Genomic DNA, 11,480 nt, shown 5'->3' on the forward strand with positions numbered 1-11,480 from the left:
AACAAAAACAAGATTAAAAAAATATTTTAGAACTACAGTTCAGCTCTGCAATATGTGTTCCCTTCAAACAAAAGGCAACTTATAGGCATACCTCATTTTATTGTGCTTTGCAGACACTGAGTTTTTTTTTTACAGATTGAAGGTTTGTCACAACTCTGCATCAAGCAAGTCTATTGGTGCTGTTTTTTTCCAACAGCAGTTGCTCACTTTATGGCTATGTCACATTTTGGTAATTCTTGCAACAATTCAAACATTTTCATCATTATTATATTTGTTATGATCTTTCTCAGTGGTCTCTGATGTTACTATTGCAAAAAACTGTGACTCACTGAAGGCTCAGGTGATGGTTAGCATTTTTTATTTAGAAATAAAGTACCTTTTAAATAAAGTATGTTCATTGTTCTTTCAGACATCATGCTATTGCACACTTAATAGACTACAGTATAAACATAACTTTTATAAGCACTGGGAGACCAAAAAATTCATGTGACCTCCTTTACTGCAATATTTGCTTTACTGCAGTGGTCTGGAACCGAATCCACAACATCTGAGGTACGCCTATAGTGAGGCTCTTTGTAAGAGATGGTGGCTGAGCAAATGGAACATGGAGACTGCAGCAAAGGTTCTCTGGGCTGATAAAAGTGTAGGTGGAAATTGTGCAATGAGGAAGTCATCATCTATGGTCTTAATAAAATTTCCATGCAGAGATGATCCTAAAATTTAACTCCAAGTTTAATGGTAAATATTGATATGAAGATTTTTAAAACTGGTTTTAATATTTAAGAATCTCACAATAATTTCAGAGCCAAAGAAAGATTAATCAGCACTTTGTATTTTCTGAATTCACTTTAGATTATCAGGCTTCAATAATGTCATGTTGCATAATCTAAGTGCTACTGATTTCTCACTATACCTGGGAACAATTATCACATCCTAGATACTGCAGTTCCAAAAGTATTGTAGTTTGTAACAGCTGTGCTCTCTTGAGGGTGGTCTTTGGGCCTACAAAAAAACCCTGACATCCAAGGTACTTATTAGGACCACAGATGCCAGCAGTCTTTCCCAGAATGCCTTGTACATTGTATGGCTTTTTCTGACACCAAATATGTCATTCCATCACCAATTCTCCAATTCTCCAACACCAACTGGGTATCCTACAATTCAATTCAATTCTGACACTAACTACTTGGAGTTAGTGCAGACCCCACCCATTAAGGACTCAGTCCCATAAGACTGCCAACCACAAAATGGGTCCCAAGGCTACCCCCACTTCTGCCAAGTCGACTACAAATCTGGTTTGATAATTTGCTAGAATGACTTATAGAACTCAGGAAAGTGCTATACTTACAATTAGTTTATTATGAAGGACACAAGTCAACAGCCAGATAAATTGAGGTCCAAAAGAACCCCAAGCACAGGAGCCTCTAACCCAGTGGAATCAGGGTATACCCCCCTTCCTGGTTGGATGTGTTTACCAACATGGAAATTCCCCAAACCCTACTGTTTAGGGATTTTTTACTAAGGTATCACTACATAGGCACGGTTGACTAAATCACTGGCCATTGTGACTGAACTCAATCTCCAGCTCCTTCCCCCCCCAGATGTCGGGGGTGGGGCTTAAAAGTTCTAACCCTCTAATATCTGGTGACCAGCCCCCATGCTGAAGATCTGTACAGGTCTCCACCTTGAGTCATTTCATTATCACACAAAAAAACTCTTATTACTCAGGAAATTCCAAGGGTTTTAGAAGATCTCTGCCAGGAACTGGGGACAAACATCAAATATTTACTTTTTTATTTTACCAGACAGGAATACAGCTTAGACAAAAACTGCAGTAAGACAGACTTTCGTACACCATACTGTTCCCTGAGACCCTCATGAAACCTGTCCACCTGTTCACACTAGCAAAGCCAAATTCTATTTTCATTTTGTTTTTCAAATTCTGTTTTCAACTACCCCACATAGTGAATAAAATTGTTAAGATTAAAGGTGACTTAAACAATAAGATTTTTATTATTGTACAAATCAGAGCAATATGCAGCAGATCGTTCCCAGGTTGGCGACTTGGAGGACAGAAAATGCTTCAAAAGTTTCACCCCTAAGACCAACAATGCCGTGAAGAAGGAAAACTTTACAAGCCACCAGCAGTTCCCAGACTGGGTCCTTTGGTCCCAAACTGGGTCAGGTCCATGCCATAACTAGTTAGAGAGAAGGGAATGGGAACTCCCTAGGGGTTTCGACTACGATTTCCTCTAGAGAATGGGAGAGAGAGTACAAACATCTGTCTTCTCTGAGCATGCTGTGGTGACTGATGCACACTATGAGGACCTGCCAGATGGTAGAGGCGAGTTGACTTCTGCCACAGAATCTGGCAGTGACTTAATTATGGCAAGGTTCCTGAGCAGGTAAAATATGAAATACCGCTCCTGAAAATTTCTCACATACCTGGAACTCATGGCAGATTGCTCCTCATAGAGGCTCTCTAGTGCTATCACACTGAGCAAAGAGACAGCAAATTCCCTGAAGTTCAAAGGCCATTATCTTATGTAGATTTCCTTATCCAGAAGGTATTTTTTCCACATTAGCTGAATTCCTAAAACTTAGAACTGAGTTGTGAGATTTTGGTGTTGAATCAGAGCAGACTGGTAACTGAAGGCTTTCTCATGTTGGCTGTACTCTTGAGGCCTTTATCTAGTGTGAAGTTTATGGTGCTGAATGAGGCTGTAGTTTTGGCTAAAAGATTTTCCACATTCACTGCATTCATAAGGTCTTTCTCCAGTGTGAATTCTCTGATGTAGAATGAGGCTGAAGCTTTGGCTAAAGGATTTCCCACATTCCCTGCACTCATAAGGCCTTGCTCCTGTATGAACTCTTCGATGTTGAATGAGGCTGGAGCTTTGGCTAAAGGATTTCCCACATTCACTGCACTCATATGGCCTTTCTCCCGTGTGAATTCTGCGGTGCTGAATGAGGCTGGAGCTTTGGCTAAAAGATTTCTCACATTCACCACATTCATAAGGCCTTGCTCCTGTGTGAATTCTCTGATGCTGAACAAGACTGGAACTTTGTCTAAAGAGTCTGCCACATTCAGTACACTCATAAGGCTTTGCTCCAGTGTGAATTCTCTGGTGCTGAACAAGTTTGGATTTGCAGCTAAAAGCTTTCCCACATTCGGCACACTCATAAGGCCTTTCTCCAGTGTGAATATGCTGGTGCTGAACAAGTTTATATTTGAACCTGAAGGCCTTCCCACATTCACTGCATTCAAAAGACCTTTCTCCAGTATGAAGCGTCTTGTGCCGAAGAAATATGTGCTTGTAAGTGAAGGTTTTCCCACATTCACTGCACTCATACAGTCCTCCAGAGTGAATTCTTTGGTGCTGAACAAGTGTACGTTTGCAGCGGAAGGCTTTCCCACATTCACCACACTTGTAAGGACTTTTTCCACAGTGAAAGGCCTCCTCACAGCCAGTACTGCTGTGTATTTTCAGTACTGATTTGGGAGTGGCCTGGTACTGGAAAAGGCCCACAGTGTCCTTTCCACCCTTCCCACAGGTGAAAGGCTTCCCTGACAAATAGATTCCATAGCTCTTCACAAAGGAGGTCCTGTTCATACCCTTGCTGCAGGGTTTTTCCCCACTGTGCTCCTTCTGGTGTTGGTCAAGATCTGCCCTGAAACAGAATTGTTCCCCACATGCTACACATGTACACAATTTCTGCCCAGTATATGTTCCTTGATGCTCAGCCAGGTACAAAACGTCCTTCATGACAGGAACACACATCTCACAGAGATGAGCTTTCTGGGTTGACGGATCTGGCTTTAGAGTCCTGATTTGTGGCATTCTTTCCTGAGAAACTCTCTGTCCTGAAGGAGCCTTGTCATTCTCTATGCCACACAAACAACCTGAAAACAGAAAAATGCTAATGAAGTACGTGGGGACTTCACTTTGGGGACTGGTGGCAGCCGCATCACAAATATGTGTCTGACACACCAAAGAATGAATACGTGAGGTGGTTTTCAGGATGACAGAGTTGGAGTCAGGACGAGGAAGAGGCTGTTTTGCAGTACTGGGACTCTAAAAGTTTACAGAAGTAGGGAAGCCTCACAAGATGAAAAACTTTTAAGAATGTGATGCAGCAGAGTGAGAAGAGGCAGGCAATTTTAAACTCACTCCTCACACCTTGAGCAGTGCTTTAGCTGCTGCTAACATGTGAGTGCTGTACAGAAATTTTTGTCCAGGGATAGAAAAATCCATTTGAAAATGACTAACTGGTTTTCAAGGACTATCAAGGATATGTGCACACCACCTGTTACATGTGAGCCAACACTGGAGAACACTGCAGATGCAGCTGTAGAGAAGAATAGGTAACAGGTGGAGGAAGGAAAGTTGGGTATAGCCAGGGGCCAGAAGTCAGAGTTAAAGTGACAAGCTGGCCAAGTATAAAGAACGGGGAAGAAGAGATGGAAATGAGGTGTGGCACACAGCAGTGGCACCAAAACACTAGTTTGAACAGGTTCCTGGTATGATGTGAACACAACCCTGATGTCATGTCCTTGCCAGGTCCCCTCTAGCCCATCGTGCCACAGTGGGCCATTCTATGAAGCACCCAGGACTCTCCCCTGCAACCCACACTAACTACATGGGACTTAGAAAATTCAAGTCCTAAGGGACAGACAGGACAGGCAAGTGGCCAGTTCCAGCCCAAAGAAACATCACATAACAGAGCACAGAAAAGAAAAATAAATGTTACAAAAAGAACCTCAGATGAGGGTATCACAAACACAGCTCATGGTGCACCTAACTAGTGCCTATGCCCAGTGACGTACAATTCTTGGCACAGGCAGGCATGAAAGAACAGTCAGAAGAAGGGAGCAAAACCTAGGAACCATGGATCTGGAAAGTCACCCAACTAGGGAGGAGGTAAGCAAGATGGACCCATTTGGCTTCCTACTAGGCTTCAGAAAAGCAGGTATTAGGTCTCCAAGGAGAGAAAAGGGCAGTGCAAACAACGCAGCCCTAGCAACAGCAGCACCTTCCAAAGGAACTAGGAAAGGAAGTAGTCCCCATGGTTTGGATGCAGGAAGGACAGAGCAGCCCCTAAGGAAAAGCAGAAAGGCAAAGTCTAGCCCAGGTCATAGGGGTGGGTGTGCAGGCCTTACCCAGTGAGGATATAAGTGTAAAGATCTCCAGCATCACATCATGGTACAGGTGTCTCTGAGCCTTATCAAGGAGACTCCATTCCTCCCAGGAGAAGTACACAGCCACATCCTCCAAAGTCACACTGCCCTGTCATGATGGGGACAGATGAAACCACTGGTCCTCTCTCCTGAGGACCCACAATCCATCCTGCACACATCCAGCCCATGCCCAAGTTTCTTCCAGGCTCCCTACTTCAGATGAGACACCAGAACCTGATGCCATTGGTACTGCTTTCTCCTCATGTTTCCACTAATCACTGTGCCCAGCCCTCAGCAACTACAGACAGGTAGGCAGAGAGATGCCCTCAGAGAGATGCTCAGGGACAGAACTGCATGGCTCCATCTCTTCCTGCTGGGCAATTTCCAGGGGGTCTTCCATATCATGCCTCACAATAAAATGTGGAGTCACCCATCACCCTTAAGTCCCCTGTACCAGGGCCCAGGTCCATCAATTCATGCTCCCTCTCTCCACATGTACCTCTCTCACGTCTCCAGACCCGACGGTTGCATCCTCGCAGCCACTGCCAACTCTCTGTCCCACACTATAGTCATCTTCCTGGACTCACCCCAGAGAACCTGGCAAATTCAAACAGAATCCAAATTCTACCCAAGACCTCTGATGGATCCCAACACAATTTGAAGGCCTTTCTGCCTGTTTCTAATTCTAGCTTCAACATTAGTCATACAGAACCATATGTGTATTTCAGATACCCATAACCCTCTCCTACTTCTAGGTTGTACTCATTCCCTCAGCAGCCACAATCCTCTTCTCTCCACCTAACCCTCATTAAAATCCCAGCCACAAAGCTACCCACACTAATCATAGTGATTCTCACAGATAACCACATTTGCCCTTATGTTATATACATTATCTACTGAAACATCCCACCAAAACTCACCACAAAATTCTAGCAAATGCATCTTATCTCTGTTAGTTCTCTGCCTCTGCATCTGTCGGTCTACTCTTCCTTTGGAAGTCTTGGACACCTGCCAACACCTCCGGCCCCACACATACTCGCTTCACGGCTATTTCTCTCCCACGTCTGTGTTTATGATGTCCATAACCCCCAACAAGGTGCCCAAGCAATAGATCAATTCTTGGAACTCATACACTTCTTTCTGACCTGCTAGTAACATTATCACCATGGCCTGAATTCCACCTTCTAAATACAATCCATAGTTCCACACTGGTGCAGACACTAGCCACCACTTTCAGATGTCTCCATCCCGAACCACACCCCAGATTTCCAGACCTCTGTTCTGCCCACCTGATGTCACTACTCCTTTGTTTTCTGAGAAATCTCATAATTTTAACACAGCCAAAAACAAAATTCCTGATATCCCCAATGAAAATCACTCTTACTACTGATTATCTCATCTCAGTTAATGAAGCTTCCAGTCTTTCAGCTGCTAAGACCAAAACTTTAGTGCCATCACTGACTCTTACCGTTCTCTCTCCCACCCTCAAAATCAGAAAATCTGGGCAGCCCTTCTTAAATAATGGATCCAGAATCCAACCACTTCTTCCAACTCCACAGCCACTACTCTGGTCCATGAACACGCACTAGGACTTCTGCAGTACCCTCCTCCCTGGTCATCCTTCCTCCTCCCAAAGTCTGTTTTCCACTCTGTAACCAGATGGAGCCTGTTTAGACCTAAGTAAGATCATCTCCCTCCTCTTTTCCAAATCTCCCATTACCTCCACAACAGATGCCCAACTTCTCAGACAGCCACATTACAAGACTGACTCCTGTACCCTTGCTCTCTGTTGCTAAAAGAAAGGAGACATGCTGTGCCCTGTTCCCAGTTTGTGGACACACTACCAAACATTTGAACATGCTGGTACTTGTTTCTGGGATAACCTTCTACACCATTTTTCACAGATGACCAGAAAGCAACTCTTCCATGAAACCCTTGGCCTGGACTAGAATGTGTCTAGAGGATTTCTCCCAGATCCCCAAACCCAAGGGCTGGGGAAATGGCAGGTAAAGAGTCCCACGACACCACAATCTCAAGTTCATACGAGTGAGATCCAAGCCAGTGAGGGCCTGGGACACCCTCCACTTCCCTGTGTAGGTTCCCTAAGTGCTTCCTCAGTCATGGGGACCTGTGGGCAGAAGCAAGCCATAAAGGTGTATTCCAAGGGGCTCAAAACTCCCTGTACCCCTCGCCAGCCCTGGAGGCCAGATGACCTTGGGCTAAAAGACTAAACTCTCTGCTTCAGACCTCAGTGCTGCCTCCTCCCAGTTCTATGTTGGACAAGGACTCAACCTCCCTGTGCCTCACTACCCTCATCACCCCCATTCCAATCTGTTCTCCCTCAGAGTAACTCTTGGAAAGCTTTTAAAACCCTAAATCAGACTATATCCCTCTTCTCTTCACAACCCACCATGGCTGCCAAGGTCCTCAGAACGGAGGTACAAACCCCTCAGCTTGACAGTGCAGGTGCGAGTCCACCTCACACTCTCCACTCCATGCAAATACAAGACAGTTCCAGGTTTCCCGAATCCTCCCTCCTCAGTCCCACCTCCAAGCCTTTGCACCTGCCGGTCCCCCCGCCTGTCACGCTCTCCCACGCACCATCACACTGTCAGAAACAGAGCCCATACACGACCGCCTCACCGTCCTGGACAGAGCGGCCTGAGCTGCGGTCACGTGGGCAGGGGATCTAGTGTCTGGTGGGGTGAGAAGGTGAGGGCCCGGAGGACGAGCGTTTACCTGAGGCGGGTCCCTTAGCGCCGCCACCGCATTCGGACTCTGTGGGTGGAGCTGGGCCGGTAGCGGCCGGAGAACAGAGGGGACCCAGCCACGGCCGGCCTTATCCAGGGTCTGACGCGGGACACCTCGGGCGGTGTCGCCGAACTTCAGACCCGCCTCTGTGCAACGGGGACACCTCCACTCGGAACTCCTTAGTTCAGTCATCTCAGCCCCCACGGAGCGCTCTGGAACTAGAACAAATCCAGAGCGATTAAAATGGCCGCCACGAGGAGGCGGCCGGAAGTCCCTCCCCGATGAGAAGCGCATGCGCAGGAATGTCTTTACCCTGGGTTTTCATTGGCTTAGACATACTGCCTCTCGACGCACTGTCCTCTAGGAAATGTAGTTCTCAGAGGTCTAGCTAGGGTTCCAGCTGGTGGTCCCACCCCCACAAATCCAGAAGCACTGCGAGGGGTCTAACTAGGCTGGAGAGGAGACTTTCGTTACTTCTTAGAGTGGCTGTAGGGAGACTTATGGGGAGTGTTGTCTGCAAGTAATCACTAAAAGTTTTCAGAAACACTATTTCAGACCCCATTAAGCATGTTCCCAGACGGTAAAAGTAATATTATAAGTGCTCCCAAAGTCTACAGATACATACTGGGTATATAACCTGAGAAAACCATAATTCAAAAAGAATCATGTGGGCTTCCCTGGTGGCGCAGTGGTTGAGAGTCCGCCTGACGATGCAGGGGACACGGGTTCGTGCCCCGGTCCAGGAAGATCCCACATGCTGCAGAGCGGCTAGGCCCGTGAGCCATGGCCTCTGAGCCTGTGCGTTCGGAGCCTGTGCTCCGCAACGGGAGAGGCCACAGAGTGAGAGGCCCGCGTACGGCTAAAAAAAAAAAAAAAAAAAGAATCATGTACCACAATGTTCATTGCAGCTCTATTTACAATAGCCAGGACATGGAAGCAACCTAAATGTCCATCGACAGATGAATGGATAAAGAAGATGTGGCATATATATACAATGGAATATTACTCAGCCATAAAAAGAAACGAAAACTGAGTTATTTGTAGTGAGGTGGATGGACCTAGAGTCTGTCACACAGAATGAAGTAAGTCAGAAAGAGAAAAATAAATACCATATGCTAACACATATATATGGAATCTAAAAAAAAAAAAAAAAAACTTCTGAAGAACCTAGGGGCAGGACAGGAATAAAGACGCAGATGTAGAGAATGAACTTGAGGACAAGGGGAGGCGGAAGGGTAAGATGGGATGAAGTGAGAGAGTGCATGGACTTATATATAATACCAAATGCAAAATAGATAGCTAGTGGGAAGCAGCTGCATAGCACAGAGGGATCAGCTCTGTGCTTTGTGTGACCACCACCTAGAGGGGTGGGATGGGGGGGTGGGAGGGAGACGCAAGAGGGAGAAGATAATGGGGATATATGTATAGCTGATTCACTTTGTTATAAAGCAGAAACTAACACACCATTGTCAAGCAATTATACTCCAATGAAGAGTCTACAGATACAAATGGACAAACAATTCCATAAAGTCATTTGGACATAAAATATGTACATTGTTAGTGCCAACTAAAGAATGCTGCTAGCCATCTGGATCTATAAGGATTGAGTCATTAGCCACTGCAGTCACTGATCCCCAGCACACGCTGAAGAAAGATCAGGGCAGAGATAAGGAATGAGGCACTCTGTGCTCTGGGAAAACTGGCAGAACAGGCTTTCAGAAAGTTACATTTTTTGAGGAGAAATTTTTTATGAACCTGGATTCTTGCATCTTCCCATACTTAGAAAAACACCAAAACCATTAACTAAAATTCCTCGTGACTAGAGGCATGTGAGATCTTAGTTCCCTGACCAGGGATGGAACCTGCACCTCCTGCACTGGAAGTGCAGAGTCTTAACAACTGGGCTGCCAGGGAAGTCCCCTGACCTCCCTTTTCTCTTCAGAACAGTTTCTCAGAGCTATCTGAGAGGCTGTCTCCTGGGCGGTAGTTCTCAGTAAGATACTGAATAAACTTGATTCACAGCTTTTATTTATTGTTCTTTACATGCACGTAACCAATGCAGGGGATACAGGTTCGAGCCCTGCTCCGGGAAGATCCCACATGCTGCGGAGCAACTGAGCCCCTGCGCCACAACTACTGAAGCCCACGCGCCTTAGAACCCGTGCTCCACAACGAGAAACCACTGCAATCAGAAGCCCACGCACCGCAACAAAAGGTAGCCCCTGCTCTCTGAAACTAGAGAAAGCCTGTGTGCAGGAACGAAGACCCAACGCAGCCTCAATAAATAAATGTCTTTAAAAATAAAAAAAATAATAATAATAATAAAAGAAAGGAAGAAATGCAATACATGTCCTGCATCCAATTTGTGCCTTAGGAGAGGCAGTCCATGGGCATTGCCGGGGTGAAGATTTTAGTATAAGGGGTGAAGTCAACTCCAACTTTGAGGTCTTGGGTTGGGACAACGTCATTTGAACTGTTATCATCTGAGGTGATGTCATCTCCAGCAACAAGCTCCTGGGTCAGGATGATGTTGTCTGGGATGTTGGATGGGACTGTCCATTCTAAGAGGGTACCTGCTTGAGTTGATGTGGACCTCAGCATTTGCCATGTTTAGTTGAAACAATGGCTTCCTTGGAGGGTTGGAGCTTCTTGAAAATTGATAAAAGTACTCAGACCAGAAGCAGAAAAATCAAGTCACAAGAATGGTGTGTAGCTGCACTTGACAGGTTTTTGGTTTATTTGTGGAGGAAGTTTAGGTTTAAATTATAACTCCGAAGTGAAAAAGGAATGTCCTGGCAAGGCCTCATATTGTGGCGTTAATACAGGTTGAGACGTGTGATTTTGATTTAACTGTGAGACAAGAGATTCCTAGAGGTTCTTGCTATTTTTACCAAGGGGACAATTTTTAAGTAATGACCCAACAGTTTATAATAAATGTGGAGATGTGGCCATTGTGAGCCAGGTCATCCCATGCTAAGATTCTTGCCTGAAGTTTGCCCAAGGGTGTTGTCCCTTGGGTCCTGTGCTTTATCAGGGATGTCCTGGCTAAAGGATGGAAAGAAGCAACATTTCACTGAGCTCCACCATGTCTGATGGTTGGCAGTGCTGTTCATCTTCCACTGCAGTTCACTCAGTTAATCCCAAGGGGCTCTCCAGGTAGGCAAGGGGCCTGAATGGAGGTGACCTTCCAGCACCATGGAATCTGGCATGTAACTAAAGACAGAGGATGCCACCACTCCTACAGGTGGAATATGCCAGAGGTTCCAGGTTTGTTTCCAGGCTGTTTTAATCTACGGAGGCCTCAGTAGCTGTGCTGAGCTTGGACTGTGTTGTTTCCATGACTCAAAGTATGGTGGGCAGCTGAATACAGAGAGTCACAGGCTCAGGGTCTGTGAGAGCCTTTATTTCCAGAAGACACAGGAGGTAGACAGTCATCGGTGTTTTTTTTTTTTTGCAGTATGCGGGCCTCTCACTGTTGTGGCCTCTCCCATTGCAGTGCACAGGCTCCGGACGCGCAGGCTCAGCGGCCATGGCTCACGGGTCTAGCCAC

The 11,480-nt window shown here is 45.8% G+C and overlaps 1 protein-coding gene across 2 annotated transcripts; it reads right to left on the reverse strand.

Moving 5' to 3' along the window:
- Nucleotides 1-1,861: 1,861 nt before the first annotated feature.
- LOC309837087 (uncharacterized protein) lies at nucleotides 1,862-8,128 on the reverse strand. Of its 2 annotated transcripts, XM_082677430.1 has the most exons (4): nucleotides 7,919-7,978; nucleotides 5,679-5,776; nucleotides 5,162-5,288; nucleotides 1,862-3,904 (listed from the first exon to the last, which is right to left on the reverse strand). In XM_082677430.1, the coding sequence occupies exons 3-4, from the start codon at nucleotides 5,193-5,195 to the stop codon at nucleotides 2,688-2,690; spliced, it is 1,251 nt and encodes a 416-aa protein (XP_082533556.1). In that variant the 5' UTR covers nucleotides 5,196-5,288; nucleotides 5,679-5,776; nucleotides 7,919-7,978; the 3' UTR covers nucleotides 1,862-2,687. The 2 variants fall into 2 exon arrangements, with proteins under 2 accessions (XP_082533556.1, XP_082533555.1); XM_082677429.1 differs by lacking the exon at nucleotides 5,679-5,776 and having other exon boundaries at nucleotides 7,919-8,128.
- Nucleotides 8,129-11,480: the final 3,352 nt, after the last annotated feature.

The sequence above is a fragment of the Grampus griseus genome, assembly GCF_964374135.1.
Source record: "Grampus griseus genome assembly, chromosome: 19".
NCBI classification, from domain to species: domain Eukaryota; kingdom Metazoa; phylum Chordata; class Mammalia; order Artiodactyla; family Delphinidae; genus Grampus; species Grampus griseus.